The 25,403-nt window shown below is 37.5% G+C and overlaps 2 protein-coding genes and 1 pseudogene across 3 annotated transcripts in view; 1 reads left to right on the top strand and 2 right to left on the bottom strand.

The window, feature by feature from the left end:
* LOC126491489 (NEDD8 ultimate buster 1-like) overlaps nt 1–2,812 on the bottom strand; it is an 8,908-nt pseudogene extending 6,096 nt beyond the window's left edge.
* Trpc5 (transient receptor potential cation channel subfamily C member 5) overlaps nt 1–10,415 on the top strand; it is a 166,235-nt gene extending 155,820 nt beyond the window's left edge. Inside the window, exons 7-10 of the mRNA XM_050127216.1 lie at nt 4,162–4,365; nt 4,607–4,648; nt 6,839–6,928; nt 9,638–10,415. Coding sequence (XP_049983173.1) covers nt 4,162–4,365; nt 4,607–4,648; nt 6,839–6,928; nt 9,638–10,333 — 1,032 coding nt within the window. The 3' untranslated portion in view covers nt 10,334–10,415. The remainder of the gene's footprint in view (nt 1–4,161; nt 4,366–4,606; nt 4,649–6,838; nt 6,929–9,637) is intronic.
* An 11,720-nt stretch (nt 10,416–22,135) lies between these two features.
* Nucleotides 22,136–25,403, bottom strand: part of Alg13 (ALG13 UDP-N-acetylglucosaminyltransferase subunit) — a 56,855-nt gene continuing 53,587 nt past the window's right edge. For both annotated transcript variants that reach the window (XM_050127191.1, XM_050127190.1), the window contains exon 24: nt 22,136–23,026. In XM_050127191.1, coding sequence (XP_049983148.1) covers nt 22,770–23,026 — 257 coding nt within the window. In that variant the 3' untranslated portion in view covers nt 22,136–22,769. The remainder of the gene's footprint in view (nt 23,027–25,403) is intronic.

The raw sequence follows: 25,403 nt of genomic DNA on the forward strand, positions 1-25,403 counted from the left end.
TAACATGACTACAAGCTTAAGTATTAGCGATGATTATCCATTAACAACCTATATTTCCTAATTATACATTACATTTTTAAATGAACTACACAATCACAATACCTTAATCAAGATCAAAAATACATATACATATAACAAAATTGACCATAAAATCCATACCAATGCAAATTATTCATATCCATATCATATCCCCCTTTAAATGTAAAAGAACATTTATAAACAATATTTGGGAACATGGGTGTAGTTTTTTCTCTCCAAACTGCTTCCTGCTGAATAGGGGCGTCGTTAATTAGGTCATTCATGATATAACCTGTGTGCTAGTTTCATCTCAGTTGGCAATTAAGTGAAGCAATTTTTTGAGGGTATTCACAGCAACCTTTCAGGAGGGCGTGGTCTATCATACCAAATCAGAATAGATGCAATCCACAGGGTCACATCCTCTGTGAAAACAAAAGAAGGACTTTTCCAAAGGATCATAACCTTAGATCCAAATTCTGAAGTCAAGATACCTTTAGAACATATGTGCAGGTTCAGCCTAGCAGCCCATATAATGAAGTGTCTCTCTGTACTTAGCTCCTTCACAGTCAAAAATTTTAAAGAAAACACAATGTACATAATCCAGACTCTCTGTGAATTTTCCATTTTCACGTGGCTTATTTTTACTTTATTTCTCTTAATCTATAACTATTTGTATTGTCTCTTTAAAGACTTTACCTTTTTTTTTAAGACATTAACTTTATTCTTTATATTCTTTTTTTTTCTTTCCCAAGCCTATGTACATTTATCCAACAATGTGATCCATAGAGGTCTTTTATGTCTGAATCTGTCCTATTGTGAATCTGTAATTTTTTTACTATCCAGGAGCATTTTTTAAAATGTTAAGCACTTCTTAAAAACTTAAGTTGCACCATGTACAGGTAATACGGTACTGCCTGTGTCCTGCCCAGTCTAAACCTTAACTGCGCTGTTATTATGGCAATTATGGTAGCTCCTGCCTGAGGTCGGCACAGTTCAGCTTGGAGCAGCCGCTCCTGCCTCAGAGCCATTTGGTGCCCCTGAACCACTCACAGTTCCAGGCACACAGCAGTCCACATTGGAGCCCCAATCAGCAGTTTAACTCTGAGACTGAGCATGCGACACAGAAACTCTTTTCATCCAAGTTACAGCAAAATCTGACAGGCAGAGCACTGTGCAGTCTGAAAACAGTCTGTATGGCCGCAGGAATCTGCCACGCTCTTCTGCCTGCCTAAGACTGATTCTGCCTTCTGCCCAGGTGCAGGCGGGGAGCGCTGAGCCATCGGCACGGCATGGTCTCAGTGCACTTTCCATCCGATCCCAAGCGGGAACACAAACATCCAGTTCCATAATTTTTTTGTTTGTTTTAAATTAAGCTCTCTCAGGTTTTTAAGTGGATTTAGCCCATCACGTCTGGGCGCCACTCTGTTGAGATAAGAGTGGCAGGGCTGCGTCCCCAGCACCCGGCCGCCCGCATGGCTAGGTTATGCCCCGAAATAATTACATGGAAACTGTATTTTTTTAAACACTGCCTGGCCCGTTATCTGTAGCCTCTTATTGGCTAGCTCTTACATATTATTCTAACCCATTTCTAATATTCTGTGTAGCCCACGAGGTGGCTTACCAGGGAGGATCTTAACCTGCATCTGTCTGGAGTGGGAGAATCACGGCGACTCCCTGATTCAGCTTCTTTCTCCCAGCATTCTCTTCTGTTTACTCCATCCACCTATGTTCTAACCAATAAAATGGGCCAAGGCAGTTTCTTTATTATAATTAACCAATGTCCTTCCTCCATCAAGTGAGTGTAGTTGGTTTTTTTTTTTTTTTTTATTACTCTTTACTCTTAGGGAGGTCTGCCACCCAGCTCCCAAATAATCACTCGGAGACTTATTCTTTGTTATGAGTGTCTGGCCTTAGCTTGGCTTCTTTCAAGCCAGTTTTTCTTGACTTAGATTATTCTTTCTACTTCTTGCCTTTGGGCTTTTATCTTTCTCTACTCCATATGCCTTTCTTTACTTCTTACTCCATGACTTGCTGTGTACCTGGGTAACTGACCCCTGATATCCTCTTCTCCTTCTCCTTTTCTTGATCCTCCATCTTCTCTTCCCAGATATCTTCTGCTATATATTCTCTCTGCCTTGCAGTCCAACCTACCCTTTTCCCTGCCTAGATATTGACTATTCAGCTCCTTATTAGACCAATCAGCTGTTTTAGGCACGCAAAGTAACACAGCTTCATAGAGCTAAACAAATGCAACATAAAGAATGCAGCACATCTTTGCATCATTAAACAATCGTCCCACAGCATAAACAAATGTAACACATCTTTAACTAATATGCCACAAGTGCGTCCCTATCTCAGAAAAAGACTTTAAAGAATCCATTATTTCATATACCAGATGAACCAAGTTTTTGTCTTGTATTTTGGTAGAAATGCTGGAATGCAAAGCCTTTAGAAGTTAAATATGTATGCTATTACTGAGCTATAGCCCAACTCCTACAGTAGGAACTCTTTATCTAATGTTATTTTAAGATAAAAGTTAATGGGTATGAACAATCAATTCTAAACTATCATGGCCCTTGAAATAAATAAAGCTTTACATAATGCATAAATGGAAAGGCCTTAAATTTTTTTTGAAAATTCCAAAGTTGCAAATATCATGACATTTGTTCAAAAATGCTGTGTCACATATTCAATGACCATAACACATCTGAGAAGTTTAATATTGGTAGTTACTAACTTAGAGTTCCCTTTCTACCTCAAGCATGTCCTTTACACATAATCGAGGATCATTCATTGCATTTGACCATCATATCATTTCAGCTTATTTTAAACTCAAAGTCATGCTGCCTTTTTGCTGATAATAGCACAGATCATCCCCTAGCCTTGAAAGCAAGCAGTCCATGGTATATGTAAAATAACATCCTGAAATCCATACAAGCAAGTGGAATAGGTTTGCAATTCCTCTTCAGATAGCCATTTGATCTGCCCAGCAGCCCCTTGAAAAATATCTATTTACAGAGATTTTGGTCTTTTTGTGTTCACTTATTTATTTAAGGGTGTGGGGTATGCGCATGTGCACATACATGTGCAAGAGCACATGTAAACATTTCACAACATGCATGCCACTGTCAACTTGAGGCTGGTTGTAAAATGCAAAGGCAAAGAATTTGGTTTGGGGAAAAGTGACACATAGATACCTTGTTGCTCTAAAGAATTTTAGAAGAACCTTCAGTTAAAGATGGAAAAAATTGTTTTTTCCATTTGCTAATGGCTTTAGTTGGTGAACAATAAAAATATTCAGTTCTCTCATAAACCTCCCAGTATTATAAACTAAAAAAGCTTTCTTAACCCCATCTCCACCTCTTGCAAATAACCATGATTTATAGTTTGGTATATACACATCTGCCTAGAATATGTAAATATGTAATTTTTCAGTTGAATTAAGTGAGATTTTTGCTCACAATATATATTTTTACACTCAGGATCTTCAATAGATGCATATATTCATATATATTCTATACATAAAGTATTACCTATATTTTAAAATTAGATTGTAAGTCATTTTGTTGTTGAAATATCATTTATTTAAATAGCCTTCTACTATTGAATATTTAGGTTGTTTACAGTGATTTGTTATTACTATACTATACTATACTATACTATACTATACTATACTATACTGAAGAACCCTGTGTATAATCTTTCTGCAACCCCCTCCATCTATGCCATCCTTCATTCTTCCACCATCTTGTTTTTTGATTTTTCACTTCTAGTAATTGAACCCAGGGTTTTCTACATGCTAAACAAATGCTCTACCACGGAGTCATACCCCTATTAACTTTTCTTGTATTTTAAGGTAGGATCTTACTATACAGCATAGGCCAATCTCAAACTCATGATCCTCCCGCCTCAATTCCCTGAGTAGATGGGTTTAGAGGCATGTACTACCAACCCCTGTAAGATTTATTTCTCAAAGTGGATTGCCAGATCAATGTGATTTGTACTTATAGGGTATATGTAATTCGAGTTTATATAGCTACTTCCGGGTTGTCCTCTACAGAAGCAATTACAGAGGCTAAAATTAGACATATCTATATTTCCCGGTTTTCTGTCTCTCCCAACTTGCATTTGTGTCTTTCATAGGATCATGCTGACATTGAGTGGAAATTTGCAAGAACAAAGCTCTGGATGAGTTATTTTGATGAAGGTGGTACCTTGCCACCTCCTTTCAACATTATCCCCAGCCCCAAATCATTTATGTATCTTGGCAACTGGTTCAATAAAACCTTCTGTCCAAAAAGAGACGCTGATGGAAGACGAAGGAGACACAACTTGAGAAGCTTCACAGTAAGTAAAAAAAAAATCTGTCTTTTTTTTTTTTACAAGAAACTGTTATGTTCCTTACCCTTCTTTATGACAGTTCCTATCATAAATATTATAAAATAATTCCAACTAATGTTCTTGTTATCTGCCAGGGAGGAGCTATTGTATCATTCTACCATCCTAATATTTACCAAATTCTTGGGGTGGGTAAATGGCTAAGTGCTAGCCAACTGATGGAAACCTCTCTGTCCATTTTGAATTACAGGAACGCCATGCTGATAGCCTGATCCAAAATCAACATTATCAGGTACTGCTTACCCATGGGGGATAAACACAACAGTTTTTGATCAGTTCTGTGAGGGTAGAAAAGCAAACTCTACTCTAGCTATATCTAAACTTAACTTGAGTAGGAACCCTGGAAAGACTAATTCACTCAAGACTGAAGTAATTCATCAGGTCAGAGTCAACTGCTTGATATCTCTGTTGATATCCCTTTAACACTACCTCGTATGGATGTGAGTCAGCCATACCTTAGAAAGCTATCTTCCTTGAGATTAAGCAGCAGATGAGTAGTTGCTCAGTCAATGAGTAAATGAGTACCTATTGCACACAAGACACTAAGACACACATTAGATAAATCATTGTGGAATAGCAAGACACCTTAGAAGCCTATCATCTTTCAGGGATGAGAGATATTACTTCATTGAAGCTAATAAAATTAACTGACCAGATGGACAAAAACTTACTGCGAACAAAAAGTACACACAACAATGGGAATACACAATAAGTAGCAAATACAGAATATGAGGAAATTATTAGCAACTTCAGTGAAGTAAAAGACACAGATCTTTCTAAATTATAAACATGACTTTAATCAAAGGAGCAGATATGTGCTTCTGATGGGACCAACCAGAAGGCAACTAAGCACACAGATATGTGAGATATTTATGGAAAGTAATCTTTGAAAATCTCAGATAAAAGGCTATATTTAACGTTCTAGATCAAAATAAATGCAGAGTAGGGGACATATCTCAGGTGGCAGACTCATTGCCTACCACACATCAGGCCCTGAATATGATCCCCAATGCCATCTAAACTGAGTGTGATGGGGGCAAAAAGATCAGAAGTTCAAAGTTATCCTCAACTATGTAACAAGTTTAAAGGTCATCTTGAGTTACATGAAACTTTATCTTAAGAAACCCAAACAGAAAAATATCCTACAAGGTTTAAAGGAAAGGAAACTCAACCTTATTCCACAAATGGTTTCCCAAATTTTATTCATCTTAGGCACAAATAGCAATGAGCAACACAAAGTACAGTGTTTCAAAGGTGACCCTTTCCTCACTATGTCTAACTCCATCTCTAATCATGATAGAAAATGCTAACACCTAGGCAAGATTCATTGCTTTTACTTTCTGCTTCAAACATCATTAACAGGACATTTCCTGGGCATCTCACTGACTTATTGAAGTTCACCGAGTAGCAGAAACGGTAGCCACAGCATTATTAACTATTACTATAGACTCTGGAATCAGCTTGAAGTAGAACTAAAATCTAATTTTTCCATTGTCTAGCACTGTGATCCTGAAGACGCCAGTTAACAACACTAAGCCTCAGCTTCTTCATTTGTAAACCAGGAAGAAAAATAAAAGCTAAATTACAGAGTGGTGAAAATTCAGTGAGGGTGTAAACAAGGAATAACAGTAAAAGCTAAATTATGGGCCTGGGAAAATTCAGTGGGGATGGCGCCTGGCACATTGCAGTAAGCAGCAGCAATCGTCAATACCAACCTGGCAGCCATGTGTGTTCCATTAAACATTAAACCTGAGACTAATAGAGGCATTCCCTGTAAAAGTGAAGTGTAGGTTGAGTCTATAAAACATTATCTTGATCATAAAATTACTAGTTCATGATAGGTGGTGATGGCACATGCCTTTAATTCTGGCACTTGGGGGGCAGAGGTAGGCAGATCTCTGTGAATTGCAGGCCAGGCTGGTCTGCGGAATGAGTTTCAGCATAGCCCAGGCTACACAGAAAAAAAAAAACTGTCTCAAAACACAAAACAAAAATTTACTAACTCACTTAGTGACTCCCAACTTCATGAAGAGAAAAAAGCCCTATTTCACTAAAAGTACTAAAGTTTAATCCATCCCAGAGGAATGGATATTGAATTGAATATGAGCATTTAAGGGCTATAATACTTTCATCACACACACACACACACACACACACACACACTACATGCTTACTTTATACTTGAGTAGAAATTCTTCCTTTGGGGTAAATTTAATGGTAACTAGCACACTCTGCCACCAAAATTCAGAGATGCAATGACTTAGTAACTCAATGAACTTAAGTTTTTTGGCAGAAAACTGCTAGGTACAGTGAGGATTTCCTATGGCAAAGATGATCTAAGTGAGTCTTCTGCGAGGATTCTTTATTTACCTGATAGTCTGAACAGGAAACTGAATACCTCGTCATGCTTTCTCAATTCCAGGAAGTTATCAGAAATTTAGTCAAGAGATATGTGGCTGCAATGATAAGAAACTCCAAAACAAATGAGGGATTAACAGAAGAAAACTTTAAGGTAATTTAATCATGAAGTGGGTAAATCTCTCTCTCTCTCTCTCTCTCTCTCTCTCTCTCTCTCTCTCTCTCTCTCTCTCTCTCTCTCTCTCTCTCTTTTCTTCATATAGTGCATGAGGGTGTCAATTACAAGTCTTATTATTCTAAAAATCATTCTTTATATTTTTTTTAAAAAATTGAGTTTCTGTGAGTGTGCATTGTCTGCACATTTGTTGTCTAGGTGTCAGATTGCCCCTGGGAGTGGTGGTACACAGGTTGTCAAGAGCCACCATGTGGGGAGTGGGAACTGAACGCAGGTCCTCTGGAAGAGCACAGTTCTCTTAACCACTAAGCCATGTCTCTAAGTGCCTGCAATTCTTATTCTGTCTTGGAATTATCTGCCATCCAGTAAGTGGAGAGAATTTTTCCTTTTCTAAAAAAATTATGCTTATAATTGAAATAGAATATTACTTTTCATCCTTCCTCCTGCTCCTCCCAGCTACACACATTCATATCTCTCCCATATTCCCAACTCTATAGTTCATAGCTTCTTTTTTGTTTCATATATGTATATGTATATATACATATATACATATATATATACATACATACAATTTTTTGAGTATAAACAGAGACTTGCTGTTTTTCTGGATGCCCAGACATGAATAATCACACAAAACTATATTGATTACAACACTCTTTGGCCAAAGGCTTAGGTATATTCCTAGCTAGTTCTTACATCTTAAACTAACACATCTCTATTAATCTGTGTATCACCACGAGGCTGTGGCTTACTGGAAAGGTTCTGGCATCTTTCTCCCCCAGCAACTACATGGCATCTCCTTGACTCCACCTACTCTCTATATATCTTTGTTTGGTTTTCCTGCCTGGCTTTACTCTGTTAAACCACTGGCCAAAACAGCATTATTCATTAAACAATAAAAGCAACACATATACACAGAAGGACATCCCACATCATTTTGTGTTTTTGTTATTTACATTTATATGGCTTCAGTGTTGATCACTTTACACTGAACAACCATTTAGGGAATTCTTCTTTTCATAGTCACTATTGCCTATAATTTTTTGTCTCAGATTGGGGCCCCACACATTTTGGGGTCGAGAGGTTTTTATCAATGTCTGTTACAATCAGTTTTACGACCAAAGTGAACCTGTTCTTTCATTTGATAATATCAGGGTGGAGAATAATTTACTTAACTGATATAGCAAGAATGCATGCTAAGGGATAAGGCAGCTAAGAGAAAATGCCTGGAGACCTTAAATGCCTTCTTTAAAAGATCGGCAATTAAATCCAGAATATGTATTTTTAAATTTTAAGTCTAAAGAAACTACAATTACATAGTAGAATTTTTCCACTCTTGGTATAAACCTAAAAGAGTGATTCTCACACAGGGGCATTTATGTAGTTAGGGCACATTTGGCTGTCTGGAAATGTTTTCAATTGTCATACTAGCATCTAGTGGGTACAAAGAGGGTTGCTACTAACAATCCCACAATTAACAAGATAGCTTTCCATCATAGAAAACTATCCTACCAATTTGGGTGGTGGTGGTGCACACCTTTAATACCAGCACTTGGGAGGCAGAGGAAGGCGGATCTCTGTGAGTTTGAGGCCAGCCTGGTCTACAAAAGTTACTGCCAGGACAGCATCCAAAGCTACACAGAGAAACCCTGTCTCAAACAAACAAACAAACAAAAACTATCCTGCCAGACATATCAGTAGAGCCTAGAATAAAAACCCTATCCCAGGATCCATGACACATGCACACACAGACATATAACATCCCTGGAAGGCATTCAGGAATTCTATTATCTTAATCCACAGATGGAACTTAGGTGTTGAAGACCAATGTGCCAATCACTTTGCTAAGTTATTATTGCATGTCAGTTCATGAGTATAGGGGCTAGGGGAGTTAGAAAAAGGAAAATGGAGATGGAGAGGTACCAGGTACCGAAAAGCCCTGTAGTCCATGATACAGTATTTATAGTGTTTCCTAAGACAAGACATGTTACCAAGACATTTTAAGCATGTGAATGACTTGATCAGATTTAAACTTTGAAAACCTCTAAAGGAACAAGTTAATAGTATACAAGCAGCTGTCTCATCACCTGATACTTCGTTTCTTCAGTTTCCTTCCTGGATCCTAAACGTCTTCTCTTCTTCAGCTGTCCTTTTACTTCAGACACTCAGGAGAGCCAGGTTTCTAATCAAATAACTTGTCAGCAAGCACTTTATTTTTAACATCTTGTGTGTGAGAGTGTTGTGCCTATGCATTTGTCTGCATATATGTATGTGCACCATGTGTGCACTCATGCAGGTAAAGGCCAGGAGAGGGTGTTGTTGGATCCCCTAGAACTGGAGTTACAGATGGTTGTGAGATGCCATGTGGATGCTGAGAATTGAACCCAGGTCATCTGGGAGAGGAGCCAGTACTACTCCTAACTGCTAAGCCATTTTTCCATCCCAGTTATTACTTTGTTAGGGATTAGTTTATGTTTTTGTTCCACAGGTTCTGAAATAAACCTTACCCACTGTAGTTTTTCCACTGGTCACAGAAGTCTTTCTGTGCTTAACTAATGAAAGATTTTTACAGTATAATGTGTGCTTCGTGGTTTATTACTATGTAAAACAGCCTATCCAAAATTCCAAGTATCTTCTTTAAAGACCTTTTTTTTTTTCTAACAAAACATGTCTTCTTTCTTTTGCTAGGAATTAAAACAGGACATCTCAAGCTTTCGATATGAAGTACTTGACCTCTTGGGAAACAGAAAACAACCAAGAAGAAGCTTTTCCACTAGCAGTGCTGAATTCTCTCAAAGGGATGATACCAATGATGGCAGTGGTGGGGCACGGGCCAAATCTAAGAGTGTCTCTTTCAATTTAGGCTGCAAGAAAAAGGCCTGCCATGGGGCACCTCTCATCAGAACCATGCCAAGAGCCAGTGGTACTCACGAGAAGTCAAAAGCAGAGTCATCAAGCAAACGGTCCTTCATGGGCCCCTCTTTCAAGAAACTGGGTCTCCTATTCTCCAAGTTTAATGGTCAGAGCTCTGAGCCTACTACGTCAGAGCCAATGTACACAATCTCCGATGCCATTGCCCAGCAGCATTATATGTGGGAGGACATCAGATATTCTCAGATGGAGAAAGGGAAGGCAGAGGCCTGTTCTAAAAGCGATTTGAACCTCAGTGAGGTAGAGTTAGGTGAAATCCGGGGTGCTGCTCGGAGCAGTGAATGCCCCCTAGCCTGTTCCAGCTCTTTTCACTGTGTATCCAGCATCTGCTCCTCAAATTCTAAACTTTTAGACTCATCAGAGGATGTGTTTGAAACTTGGGGAGAGGCTTGTGACTTGATCATGCACAAATGGGGTGATAAACAGGAAGAACAAGTTACAACTCGGCTCTAAGTCAAGCCCCGCCCCCATCATCTGTTCTGGAATTCAAGAGAACATTTGTAATTCCTCATTCTCAGAGGTGACCGCAAATATGGTCCCCCGCCAAGGAGTGGAACTCTTATTATTTTCCATCTTTTATAGCCACATTCTTCGTGTTCTGTTTTACTGTTATTATAATTTGCCTTTTTATATCTATAAATACTAGATCCATCTCGAAACCAACGGAAGCGGAATTGCCCCAGTCAGCAGAGATGCAGTTGCGTGCTTAATCCCTTTGCTTTGCTGTTCTTACCCTTGTCTCGTTGAAGCTCCTGGTGCCACTTTGCTACAATAGCTGCCGCACAGATTCCTGTCTTTCCTCAGGATCTCACACCCATCTCCCGACAGAGCTGAGGGATATGGTCCACAGTCCCTACCAGCTATCAGATAAGGCAAATCAACCTGCCTGTCTTTGTTGCTCTTCAGTGCTACATGCTGCCCATGCTGGTTCAATAAACACAATGAACAGCATGAAAGGGAGACTGGACTCCAAAGAATTATCAGCTTGTGGTTTCTAGGTAGACCTGGCCTTTCTGTTTTGTTTCAAGACACCATAACTTCTAATTGTGGGGACTGTTGCGGTTTTGTTTCTTAACGATGTGTTAATTTCTTAACGTGTGCCAATGAGATATTTACTCTACAGGGTGTGTCACAGCTAATAATTTAGCTGCTTTGCTTTCCCGTGTTTGTATATTTTGGTTAACTTATATATTTTAAATTTTGAGAGTATCAAAATGTGTACTTTTTTCCAAAAAAAGAAATCTTCTACTGCATTCTAACCAATAGTTACTACAGCTTAAACATTGGCAAGAAAAAAGATAATTAGCTGGTATATTTATAGCGTCCCATCTACTGTGGATAGTTTTAATCATCATTGATATAAAGGCATTTCTAAGATTAACGACTGGATTTGAAATATTTTTATCAGAAAAATGACATTTTACCGAGGTGTTTAAATATAGGGGGAAAGAGCACCTCTAATTAATTGCTTTCTGGAAAGAAAACCTAGCAGACACAATTTTAGGTTCAGATAACCTAATTCAGGTTGCAGCTGCAATATCCACTGGGGGACAGTGGAATCTGCATGTGTGAACTGTTAGAGATATAATGTAATAATCCTAGTGGATTCGTAGAACTCAATTCTGCCTTCAAAGAAACCTACATTTACACATTCAAACTCTTTCCCATAGTCCAGGAGTACTTAATTACAACACAAGTTCAAATGAATTTAGGATGAATATGGTAGCCATCTTAGGATTGATATCCACTAAACAATGGCCTACTGAGCAAGCATAGTTTTACCATCATATGTGTTGCTTGTGGAGATTAACAATTTATATGGCAGAAAAGTAAACCAGTTCATTGGGCACCACCTGTTCTTTTTAAATGTCAACACCAACAAGAATCCATCTACATTCTTGTGTAATGTCTGCTGGATGTGAAATGAGGAGCTGTTAATGTAAATGTGTCTGCAGACTTGCTTTTGACAGTGTAGTTTATGTTAAACCGATTTTCCACCTCTATCCCTAGTATTGGTGAATGATGGTAAAACTGTTTCTTGTGGAAATGAGCCAAATCACGGACAAGGGAGGCAGGAAGTGGTGCTGAATACAACTCAGATACACAGAAAAAGGAATTATGAGAGCAAAATGAACCAACACACATTTGGCAAGGGTCTGTTCCAAAATAATCTTAATCTTATCTGAAGTGCTCATATATTCAAATCCAACTGCTGCGCTACTTTACTGAGGGACTATCACAAATCGCTCCAATACTGAGACAGATTACTTTCTAAAAGAAAGAGTTCTAAACTAATTTCAACATTTCCAACTGTAAAATTTATTCTTAATGATAAACTAACCTACTACAACCGTAACTCACAAAACCACCAACAAAACCAATATATAAGCATATAGTAAAAACATCTTTCTCACAAATATATGGACTATTAACAATCTATGTGGGTTGTTAGCAAGAAGGTGTAACAGGAAAGGCAAACAAACAACAAAAAAACTGCTGAAGATTCTACAGGAAGAAAATGAAAGGTAAAATTTTGGACTCAACATTCATAGCAGCAGATGTAGTAAGATGAGGCTCAAATAGAAATATGAAAGCAGCTAGCTGAATTCTCAGGTCATCTGAAAAATACAATGTCCAAAGTAGGAGCTTCCATACAAGATCTAATCATTTTATTTAAAATACAGCTTCATCAATCCCATAGCACTACACTTCCACAACCAAGGCACTTAGTTACCTGGAGTCGAACAAGTGACAATGACATATTTAGGAAGGAGAAGCACTCAGAATTTAAATGTTTTTCATCAGTTCTACAAGCAATGGCACTAAAATCAATGCTAGTGTGGGCACACAAGGAGAGTTCTAAACCCAGGCCATCAATCTCGTTAGTTTACTTAATGTTAAAAAGGGAATAGAATTTCCTAAAGTACTAAGTTTAGACTTAACTATTTGAACCCCCCCCCCCCTTTAAACAAAGTATGACCATGGTCTCTTATTTCAGTGGTACAACAGTAACAGACCTTGTCCAGATTATTTCGGTTCAGATAAGACTAAGTACAACCTTTCCAAGAAAAATAAATGGATTTGTTTTTATTGCTTTTCATGTGTATACTAGAGGTAATAATCAAGAAGAGAGAAATATTTTAACTGCTTACAGATTCTGTTTCTTCGGTAATTTACAAAATGGGGATAGAGAATTTCTTCCTAGTCAAAATAGTGAATGCAATTTGGAGCTACAGACTTAACAGTTGATATAGGAAAGAGAAAAACTAGAAAATAGAGGCTACGCTTGATAAATTTTCTCAGCGTAGTCAGTGACCCCTCACACACCATCATATAGAAAATGTTTGTGTCAAAAGTAAGGTTATAATTATATCTCCTGAGTTTAATTTATGAAAGAAAAATTTCAGTGTTTGTACAAATGGCACTTTGACTTTGCAGATTATTTTAAAAGCTAAAACCTCTGAGTAATTACTTTATTTAAATATTTTCTGTAACAAGTGCAAAATTAGTGTCAACCTGAAATGTGTGAAAAAGAATCTTGTATAATAATTTTGTGTGTTTTTAGCTCCAGTATAAAGAAAAATATAGCATTTACTTCCCCTCCCACAAAATGTAAGGCTACATAGAAATAAGATGTTTTGTTCCTCCTTTTCCAATGTAACCATTTATACCTATTAATAAATATTGATGGACAGCATTGGGTTTTGCATTATAATTTAACCAGCAGAAAACACTAACAGACTATGGAAGTACAAAATAATTTGAAAAGTATGACTGAAAATCAATATTATTTTAATAGTTCTCACGTAAAAGGCCATTAATTACTATAAAGGGTTGAAATAGTAAAACTGAAAATGGTCCACTCACCTCAATTAATTTCAACTACAAATTTTGACCATGTATTTCACAAAAGTAGTCTTATACAGAGCTAGTGAATATCCTTGAGAAGTATAAAATTTTAAGAACTCAATTAACTATTGATAGGCTTCCCCAACCTCCTAGAAGTCTTAGCAAGAGCTGTCTGGACCTTATAACTAATATAAAATCATAGTTATTTTCAATATTTAAGACTTTTTAATTGATAATGACTTTCCATACAATATATTTTGATCATGGTTCCCCACCCCAATTCCTCCCAGATCCTTCACAGTACCCTACGCACCAACTTTGTTCTTTCTCTCTTCAAACCAAGCAAGACAACAAAAATAGAAACATTAAAACTCTGAACTCTTACTAACTTCTGAAGTCACCAAGGCATTGTTTTATTATGAAACTTTTCGGGCACAAGGTGAAAGCAGAGAATAGTAAATACAGTGAACCTAAGCTTTAACTCAAAGGAGCTTTAGCAAACAGTAGTTACCTAAGCTCAAGTGCATCTTTTCCTAAAACTACATTTTTCCACATGTTCCTGACAAGTCCTTTGAGGAAAACTCTTTGATAGTTTAGCTAAAAGACATATATGTATTGTAAATCAAGTTGCTTCCATCAAAATCCAATATTCTATAAGCTGGGGGTTGGAGGAAACAGGAGATTGTCTTTCACTATATTAGTTCTCTTACATTCTTAAACTTTTATTGTAAGAGGAAAAGAAAATGCTTCAAAGACGTATCATGTGCAATGGTCTAAATCTGACCCACAGTTAGAAAAGCCTAGATTCAGTTCAAGCTCTACCACCCTTCCAAATACATCATTTTGTTTTTATATAGATTTACATCTGAATTAAGTTTTGAAAGTCTAGTATTCACATTAAAATATAATTTATTTGCTTACATTTTTTATCCAAAGATAATTAAATGGTTATACCTTAATTATAGACTCCAAGGAAATGAAACATTTGAAATTCACAATTCTTAAATTTCAACAGTAAAATAGAATATTTTCATCTGCTCTTAATTAAGGAAAGAGACAATTAGTTTTGAGAATAAATACACACATCTTAAAATGAATCCTTCTTGCTGTGGAAACTACTTAGATTTCTGCCTTTAGCATAACCAGATTAAATCAGAAAAGAAGTCCCAAACCTTTGTTTCTCCTCCCAATAATTCAAAAATTGCTACTTGGTTAACAACAAAGAGGAGATCAGCTTTTGTAGTGTCAAGGAAAACTAAAGAGGTAAAATGTAAAAGTTAAGACTTGGGAAAGCTCCATCAGCCAAGTGCTTGCCAGAGAAGCTTGAGGATCTGACTTTGATTCTCAAAACACCCATGTAATGAGCCAGATATGGTAGTGTACATTTCTTTTTCCAAGAAGGTGGAGACAGACTGATCCCTGGCCAACCAGCCAGCCTAGCCTAATTATTGAGTCCCATGTCCCCAAGACTGTCTCAAAAGAAAGTAAGGAGATAGTTTCTGAAGAGTACTACCAGAAGTCGTATTTCAAGCCTCCACATGCATGCACAGACAGGGATAAATATACCATAACTACCCAAAAACTGTAGCCTGCCAACATTTCTGCTGTTTTTGAGTTTTTAAATTACCAAGTTATTTGCTTCCTTTCTGGTAGTTATCTTCAGTGACTACTCCAGACTTGTGCAGCAATACAGGTTACTCTAACCCTACTGCAGCCTAACAAGAAAAGAAAAAAAAATTTACTGGAATATGTTGTGTAATGTTTTCACCTTTTTGAGGGGCCCACCACCTCTCAAATAAATCATACATAGAGGCTTATTTCTTAATTATGAACACCCAGCCATATCTTGGCTTGTTTCTAGCCAGCTTTTCTTATCTCAAATTATCTTCACTACCATTTTCTTCTGGGTTTTTATCTTCTTACTTCTGTATATCTTATTTTCCTTCTTACTTTTGGCTGGCTCAGTGGCTGGTCCCTAGTTTCCTCCTTTCCTTGTTCTCTTCTTGCTCTTTTCTTCCTTTGCCTGCCAGCCCCGCCTATCCTTGCTACTGCCTAGCTATTGACAATTCAGCTCTTTATTAGGATCATCAGGTGTTTTAGACAGAAAAAGAATCACAGCTTCACAGTTAAAACAAATGAAGCATAAACAAGTCACACACCTTAAAATAGTATTTCCAACATTTCCCTTTTTTTTTCTTTCTAAACAAAAATGAAGTTTTAACCTTAACATAGTAAGATTGTATACAATAAGAGCAATTATCAAGTAAAGAGTACATGTATAATGTACTAAATCCAATTCATTTCTTTCTGGTAAATGTAAAGAAAATACTCCATAATCTATTCCATCTCAACAAGTCCAAAATTTTATACCTAACTAACTTGTTATCATAGGTATGAAAACTGAAACTATAACTATCTAGTCTTCAACTCCATCAAAGGCACCAGAAGAAAATAATATTACTTAAATAAACAAAAAAATGGATTGCAGACGACTTCTAAAAAATCTAGAAATGACATAGACATCTGACTTCCTGGACAGTCACCCAAAGTTCCTTGGCATAGCTGGGGCCATCTTCAGCCTACAGGCCAATACGATCTTGCAGACTTTTCAATGAAGCAGGAAATTTGACAGACTGTCCCACTTATATTGGCAGTTTTTCAGTCACTTTCCTCTGTGACCTGCAGAATGTCTGACAGTTCTTCTGTGAGTCAGAAACCCTGAAGATCAATCATTCCACCTTTTTCAGTCTGGCAAAGTTCACTAGTGGTCCCTTTCCTGTGAGTCCTGCATGTCCAGTTTATACAACATACTGTCAAGCAGTCCAAGCAAGAGCAGCTTCTTTCCCAAGCGGCTAATCTTGCCACAATGATAGCAAACTCCAAAAGGAATTTCGTCAATGCCCATCATCTCTGAAGTAAATTGGTGCTATCAGGAGCAGATGTGTCTCGTTGTCATGTAAAGGCTTAAATAAAAACATTTAAAAATGCCATATACTGTAGATCTTTGAAAGGTTTGAAAGCCATCTATCTAAAATCAAACTATGTATGATCTGGAAAGCATACCTAGCACATATCTACAAATTTGATTGTTATAGATGAATTAACTACTGACCTGTGTTTCTTTATTATCCTAAATAGTTCATAATGATAGCTTTCAAAAACTAGAATTTTACTTTACATTTTTATTTTTTATTTTTTTAAAATTTATTTATTATGTATACAACATTCTGCCCTGATGTATGCCTGCACGCCAGAGAAGGACACCAGATTTCAGTACAGAAGGTTGTGAGCCACCATGTGGTTGAGGGAATTGAACTCAGGACCTCTGGAAGAGCAGCCAGTGCTCTTAACCTCTGAGCCATCTCTCCAGCCCCTACTTTACATTTTTAAATAAACTACCTAGATACAATACCTTAAACAAGAGCAGAAACATATACACAATATGTTGTAACAAAAATAACCTTAAATACTTAACATACAAACATCCTTTAAACAAGAGCAGAAACACATACAATATGTTGTAACAAAATAACCTTAAATATTATCAACATATGAAAATCCTTTAAAGAGTAGAAATGATATGCTATAACAAAAATTACCTTAAATTTGTATCAATATACAAAAGTCCTTTAAACAAGAGGAAAAACATATACAGTGTAACAAATTTCAGCAGTGTAACAAAATTGACTGAGTTTATACTCATATACCAAAATCCATGCCAATGTAAAATATGAGATAGTTATTTTATCCTATATTTCTACAGTAGCCTAAATATAACAAACATCCATGACCCACAAAATAACCAAAACCACCTACAGCCATCTTTCTCTGGGGAATGTGGATGTTGTGTTCTCTAGACTGCTTCCTGTGGAATGTGGGCAAAGTATTTTTTGGATCCCCCAAAGAAAATATGAGATAATGGCCAAGTTGGAAAGACCAGTTATAACCTTTATTGATAGCTATCATCTGTCAAGTTTCAAGAGCTCTCCCCCAATCAAACCAGATCCATATCAACCTGCAATGAATCCACAGCTTCTTGTTTAAAAACTTCAAAATCAACACAATAACATACAGGATCCAGACTCCCCATGTTTCCCATCTTTACATGACTTTTTTCATTTACACTACTTGTACTGTCTCTTTAAAGACTTTACTTTTTTATTATTTTTAATCTATTTCTTCCTATGACTGCCTATACCCATTTTCTTTAGCCTAAGCACATTGTCAAACACACTGGAACCAGTTTAGAAGTTTTGTTTTCCCCCCGCCCTAATCTGGACCTCTTTTGCTGTTTATCTTTAGCTATTTTTGACTGCACACACCAACTTTAGATTGCTAAGCTATACCTAGATCCTCTGCGTGCTCTAGCAACTGGCTCTGCCCACTATCAGTTCAGGTCATGAGAGACAAGCCCAAAGCTTGTCTGAGGTTCCTAAGAACTTCTTTAAACCTTGCTAGCTATGGAAGCCAGAACTTGAATTGTCACAAGCCTTTTTTTAAAAAAAAAACTTGTTTCTAGTTTAGTGCTGCTAGCTGAACATTAGCACCTCTTAAAGTTTTTTCTTTTTCAGCTTCCACAGGCTCTAGATATATTTTTGAGCCCCACAATGGAATGCAAAAATTACTGTGTGATGTTTTACTCTTAGCTTTTTGAGGGCCCCTCCACTCAACTCCCAAATAAATCATACAAAGAGGCTTACTTCTTAATTATGAATGCCCAGCCATACCTTGGCTTGTTTCTAGCCAGCTTGTCTTAAATTATCCCCAACTACCTTTTGCCTCTGGCCTTTTATCTCTATTTCTATATCCTTTCTTTACTTCTTTCTGTGGCTTGCTGTGTAGCTGGGTGGCTGGCCTGATGTTTTCCTCCCCTTGTTCTTTCCCTCATTCTCTCACCTCCCACATTTCTCCTTTTATTGATACTCTATCTGCTAGCCCTTCCCCACCCCTCCTCCTGCCTCACTATTGGCCATTCAGTTCTTTATTAGGACCATCAGGTGTTTGAAACACAGTAACATAGCTTCAAAGTTAAACAAATGTAGTGTAAACAAAAGTCACACACGTGAAAATATTCCCCAACTGCAACAACTTAAAGTTTGCAATAATAAAAGCATACAACAGAAAACTTATGGCAGATCACTTCATAAACATATAAATCCCTGACCCATATTTTCAAAATGTGTCGATAAAACCGGACTCTCTGAATATGGCGGACAATGAGGGCTGCTGAGAAGCCAAGGACAATGCCACTGGGTTTTGATCCTACTTCATGTTCTGGCTTTGTGGGAGCCTAGCCAGTTTGGATGTCCACCTTCCTAGACCAAGATGGAGCGGGGAGGACTTTGGACTTTCCACAGGGCAGGGAACCCTGACTGCCCCTCAGACTGGAGAGGGAGGGGGAGAGGAGTGGGGGGGAGGGGAGAGGAGAGGGAGGAGGGGGGAAAAGGGAGACGGGGAGGGAAATGGGAGGCGGGGAGGAGGCGGAAATCTTTTTTTTTCAATAAAAAAATTATATTTAAAAAAAATACATTCTAAAAACACTCTTTAGAAGCTTAGTGAAACATGAATTGACTTGCTGTATTAGTTTAGAAGTGTTGGGACACTCAAAACATCAGAGAATGGTTACTTTATGCTACATGAACCAGTGTTCCATCATTTGACTTGTTTCAGGGTCTTCCTTGGGCCATCCACACTGGACTACAACTATGTGACTGAGTCCGGCCTATAAGCCACTGATTCTTTTCCAAGCACTTGACTGCTGAAATTGCAGGTGTATACAACCTTGCTTAGTTGTCATCCAATTTCCTTTATTGAAGGTTTCAGATGCCACTGTAGTTTTACCAAGAGCGAGCAAGAACAAAAACTCTTAACAAGAGACTAGCAAGAACTTAATAATTTTTTGTTTTCGGGTTTTATTTTTTAATTTATTTATTAATTAAAAATTTCCACCTCCTCCCATTTTCCTCCCCCTCCCCTCCCCTTACTCCCCCTCCCTTTCCAGTCCAAAAGCAGTCAGGGTTCCCTGCCCTGTGGGAAGTCCAAGGTCCTCCCCCCTCCATCCAGGTCTAGGAAGGTGAGCATCCAAACAGACTAGGTTCCCACAAAGCCCGTCCATGCAGTAGAATCAAAACCCAGTGCCATTATCATTGGCTTTTCAGTCAGCCCTCATTGTCAGCCACATTCAGAGTCCGGTCCATTCACAGGCTCGTTGAGTCCCAGTCCAGCGTTTTACGTCAATAAAGTCTTTTATTCCCTAGCCAGCAGACTACACAGGAAACTTGCCCAAATCATATAGCCATATTTATTTGCTTTGTATGCACAAAAAACATGTACTGAAGTCAACAAACTTCAATTAGCAAGGACAATAAACAGCTAAAGAGGCCAAAAAAGGAAAACTGGTAAACGTAGGGACTTCACCAGAACTATGTAAGGTGGATTAGGTCTTTGTTCTCATTTTGGCAGGTGTTGGGGTCCATGTGTTGGGCTCTTAGGTCAAATTGGTGGCTTGATGTCTCCAACATGGCATCAGTTGTGCTAATTAATGTTTGGGTGCCTGCTATATATTAAATATCTGAAAATACAAAAGTGAGATAAATTTCTCACCCAATCACACAAGGATGCAAGGACCAGTCTGAACCAGGCAAGTGTTTCTAAAATACAATTCCACAGAAAAGGATACCAGCATAGATAGTAGGCAAAAAGGGGGCTGGTGTAATGATTTGGCATGAGATAGTAGTTCTTAAAATCCTAATTGCAAGAAATACTGGCCCATTTTCCCAAAGACTGCTACTCCAGAATGGCAAGCTTTGCATTCTTCTAGCATAATCCTCTTCCCTCATTCCCCATCCTATTGGTTAAGAAAATAAAGCTTTATCTAATGAATATCTTGGGGCTTGAGATTAACCCCTTTTCTGATTGGAGGCTTGGACTCAATTGGCCTGCAATTTGCCAACTTTCAGAGTTCCAAAGACAAGCAGGTGCAAGTTGCCAGCAAGGAGAGAAGAGCCTAATGTCTCCTGCTTATCTGTGACTCTATAATGAGCTCTAAGCACACCCCATAATGAAAATTGGCCATAATGATTTATTTCTTGCAGACCCTAAACCAAAAATCCCAACTAGTACTGTGTCCATTATGAAGTAGAACTCTAATATACTGATTCATTCGGAACTCATTAGTTCAATCATCCTGAGAATAGCAGACTGAAGGCTAGGTATCTTTCTTTGTAATGGATTCCATTCTAGCACAGTTTAAGCACCTCATGCCTTAATGCCCCCAATATTTTGCTGTTCTGTTTGGTTTCGCTTGGGTCTGGTACATAGCTCAAGAGTGAAAGCTACAATTTACCTTTAAAACAAGGTGTTATTTAGAGTCAAGGCATGGACTCAGTGAATAAAAGCACTTGTTGCCAAATTTGATTCCATGAGAAAAAATCTCTAGAACTCACAGATTAGAAAAAAGAACAGACTCCCACAAGTTATCCTCTAACCTACACATGTGTATAGATAACACTCACCCAACACACATGCACACACACACACACCACTTAAAGAAAACTTAAAAATTAAAAGATACTATTTATAAACACATTTTGTAGTAATCAAAGAATATTTTTGTTGCCATGTGTCTGGTAAACAAGTACTTGGAACAAATTAAGCTCCAAAGGGCTGGTCAATAGGAAACTTGTTTGGATACACAAAAGGGCAGGATTAAAAGAGATGATGGAGTTAGTATGTCTCATAGACAGCCACAGACAAGCATGCTTTGAGAGAGTGCATACCTGGAAGCACAAAATGCCAAGACATAACAAATGCTGACTTACAGAAAAAACAAGAAACCAAAGTTTCTTAAGGAGGCTAACAGAAATATGCTAACTCATATTCATGCTCTAGTATGTCTATCATCCCTTTCTTAGACCATATGCTTAAAATCTGTTTTAAATATCTTTAATAAACCTTGACTGTGCCTTAAAAATATTAGTAGTGTTGAGGAAGAAAAGATAGCTAAAAGAATGTATGTGCTGCGAAAGCAAAAAGCAGACTATTGTGGGTGAGAATGTATAAGGGGCCAGGGAGACAGGAGAGGACCGCAGAGAAGATGGGAATAGGAGGTCCAACAAAAACAAATTATGTTTTTAAATGCCATAAGGAAACCTAATACTTTCTTGGCTAACTAAATAATTTCAATTGGAAAAATAACCTGAATAGAACATTATCAGCAGAAAAGAAAGATATGCTAGTATTTACTGCTATGGGGCTGAAATTAAATAATATTTTAAGTGGTCTTACAACTATTCCTTACCAATTCAAGCTATAAATTCATTCTTTGTAACCACAATGTCTGCAGAAACATGTTGAAACAATCAAACATCTGGTATCCTCTTTGTTGCAAAAAGAAAACTCCACTCATTTTGGCAATTTTAAATGCTAGCTTTTATTTACCGCAAATTGTGCAAAGGACACTATAATACTGTGCAGTAGGACAGTTATATAAATCCAGTATTAAAGAATACCATATGTGGCAAATGTAAAGCAGAACACCATGTGCTTTCAAAACTTATTAATATCAGACTACAATTCAGTTCTGACAATTCTTAAAGAAATCTCATTTAATTCAAACAAATGCTTAGGAGCATAGGTTCTTGTTTTTTTCCTGTTTCTTAAATTTCTCGAAAAGTAGAAATTATTATCAATTTCAAATAGGTGATTAAGATGCACCATATCTTAAGAAAACAAGTTGTATGTTTTCTTTCTTTTAGCAATTGGCACCATCAGTTAATACAATGTTCACAAGCTGGCTAACAGAAAACTGCCTACAATGAAATTGCTCATTATAGGCACTAGAAGTACATTCATTTCAATTTTCTTATTCATAACAAATTGATATTCCCTTGTTTTAAAGAAATATTTTACTTCAAAAGTAAAATAATTTTAAAGAGATACAATACTCAACGTTTTTACCACCTACACCACTTAAGAACTAATAAGACATTTATCAACCATAAAAGTAAAAATGGCAAAGATTATTTTATATTGCCAAATTTTAATTCTGAGGTGTATAATGAGGTGTGTTAGGTAGAAGCATATAGTTAACTGGTCCAGAATTTATAGCACCATGCATTTGGGCAGAACCACCATATGCTGGACCAACTGGATGCCACATGGCAACACTGGGATAATCTGATGCCACAGGAATGCAAGGATCAAAACCTGGCAAAGCTGACCCATAGGGATCTGCCATTACTGGATAATAGACTGCTCCATGAGGGACAGGTACGGCATCAGCAACGGGAAAAGTATCTGAAATGAAAAAGGTATATATATTACACACACATACTCTATCGTAAAAACTCACTAAATATAAATGAACACTCATACAAGAAAAATTAAATATATTATTAATTATAAGAAAGAACACAAGACCTGTCAGCAAGGCTGCTCAACTGGCAGAAATGCTTGCTGAGAAGTCTGACGGTCTAGTGAGCAACATGGGAGAAAGCTGACTGACTCCTTTCTTGGGCTGTCCCCTGAGCGCTGCATGTGAATCATGGCAAGCACACATACACAAAGGCAGACATACATTCATACTCACACAAATTAAATAAATAAATGTAATTCAAATATGTTTTAAAGATCACAGAGGCCAGAGAGATGGCTCAGTGCTTAAGAGCATTTGTTGCTCTTCCAAAGGGCTTGGGGTCCAATACTCAACACCCACCATGGTAGCTCATAACCACCTGTAACTCCAGTTCTAGAAAGACAATCCACAATACCCTCTTTTGAACTCTTCAGAAAAAAATGCCCCTACATGAAAAGATCACAGCAACTACAAAGAGGAATGCTTTATTCTTGGTTTTGGTTTTTGTTGTTCTTTTGAGACAAGGTCTCTACGCAGTCTGCTTGTCCTGAACTTGCTACGTAGAACAGGCTAGCCAACAACTCAGGGATCCACCTGCCTCTGCCTCCTGAGTTCTGGAATTAAAGGAGAGTACCACACCTGGCAGGATCATTTTAGATATGAATAATAGTTTCTACAAGGTGTTTGAAATCTTCCAAATTAAAAAGTTGCATGTACATGAGCTTATATATACAAATAAATCAGGATGGGTAACATTATCTGTTCATAACTGGGGAATTCAGCACTTATTTAAGTTACAAAGATCTTGAAAACATAGAAACAAATCTTTAGAAGAAACTAGATTCACTAATAGCTCCTACTGGCTTACTAAGAGTTTTAGATTACTAGAAAGCTGTTAAACTCATAATAACAAGTTCAAGTTTGCAAAACCTCTAATTTTTATTTCAAATAATTTTCTTTTGCTGTAAATTCAGCAAGCTGCTTTTTCCCCCTAAAATGGCAGGCCCATATTTTCATTTGAGAAAATGTTGGTCAGGCCAACCATGTTTGTCTATCATTCTCTCAAGGTAAAAAAAAAAAAAAATGCTACATGTTAACAGCCCACAGTACTTGTCAATTGTGGTGACACATATAGGAAGGATTTGCCAAAATAGAAGGAAGCAGGAGGATCATGAGTTTAAGACCACATTTAAAGTCCTAGGTACCAAATGGTGATGGCACATGCCTTCTTTAATCACTGAATCACTGAACACAGGAGGCATAGGAAAGCGGATCTCCGTGAGTTCAAGCCAAGCTTGGTATACAGAGTGAGTTCCAGGACAGCTAGAGCTACACAGTGAAACCCTGTGTCAAAAACCAAAATAAAAGTCCTGGGATACACATTTTAAAAGAGAGTGGTGGCTTAGCAGTAAAGATCACTAGCTGCTCTACTTGCTCCTCTAGAGGGTCATGAGTTTTATCCCCTGCAAGCACATATTGGCTTACAACTTTCTATGAAATCCAATGCCATCTTCTTGTATACAGGCAGGCATACATGCAGACAAAACAATCATCTACAGGAAATACATAAATCTTAAAAAATAAAATCAAACTTCATTCAATTTATAGAAGTGTTTCATGACTAGTTTCTATATTTATCATGAAGAAAACTAAATACTATTAGCAAGAAAGAATGAAACTGATTTTTATAAATGAACCTCTCCGAAGAAAGAAACAAAAAATCCACATTTTATACAAACTATAGTAGTAATAAACATACTGATTTATTAGCACAACTTGTTGCCAGTGCCATGATATGGTACCAAAAGTTTTATTCATCATTGACTTTAGTACCATGAATGTAAATGTTACAAGTCAATATGGACGTTTGAATGAGAATGGCCCCTATAGGGTTGCCTATACATTTGAGTAGTTGGTAGAGCTTTTAGAACTATTAAGGAGGGATGAGGAGGTGTGACCTCCTTGGAGTTACCCCCTCCCTCCGTCTCTCTCTCTCTCAGACACACTCAGACACACACACACACACACACACACACACACACAGCCTCATGATGGTGAATCAGATGTAAGCGCTTAGCTGCTACTGCTTCAGTACCATGCATGAATGACTGTCATCATGTTCCCCACACCATGATGATCACACACTAATGCTCTGAAACTGTAAGCAAACTCCCAATAAATTCTTTTTTAAGTTGCCTTGGTCATGGTATCTCTTCAAACAACATTAGAGTAACTAAGAAAGTCAAAGAATGAGATGGGGCTACAACTCTGGTGGAACTCCTGCCTGGAATACATGAAGCCCTGTGTTCAATCTGCAGT

This window comes from Alexandromys fortis, unplaced genomic scaffold (genome assembly GCF_014885135.2).
Source record: "Alexandromys fortis isolate MF-2015 unplaced genomic scaffold, M_Fortis_MF-2015_v1.1 scaffold_200, whole genome shotgun sequence".
Taxonomy (NCBI): domain Eukaryota; kingdom Metazoa; phylum Chordata; class Mammalia; order Rodentia; family Cricetidae; genus Alexandromys; species Alexandromys fortis.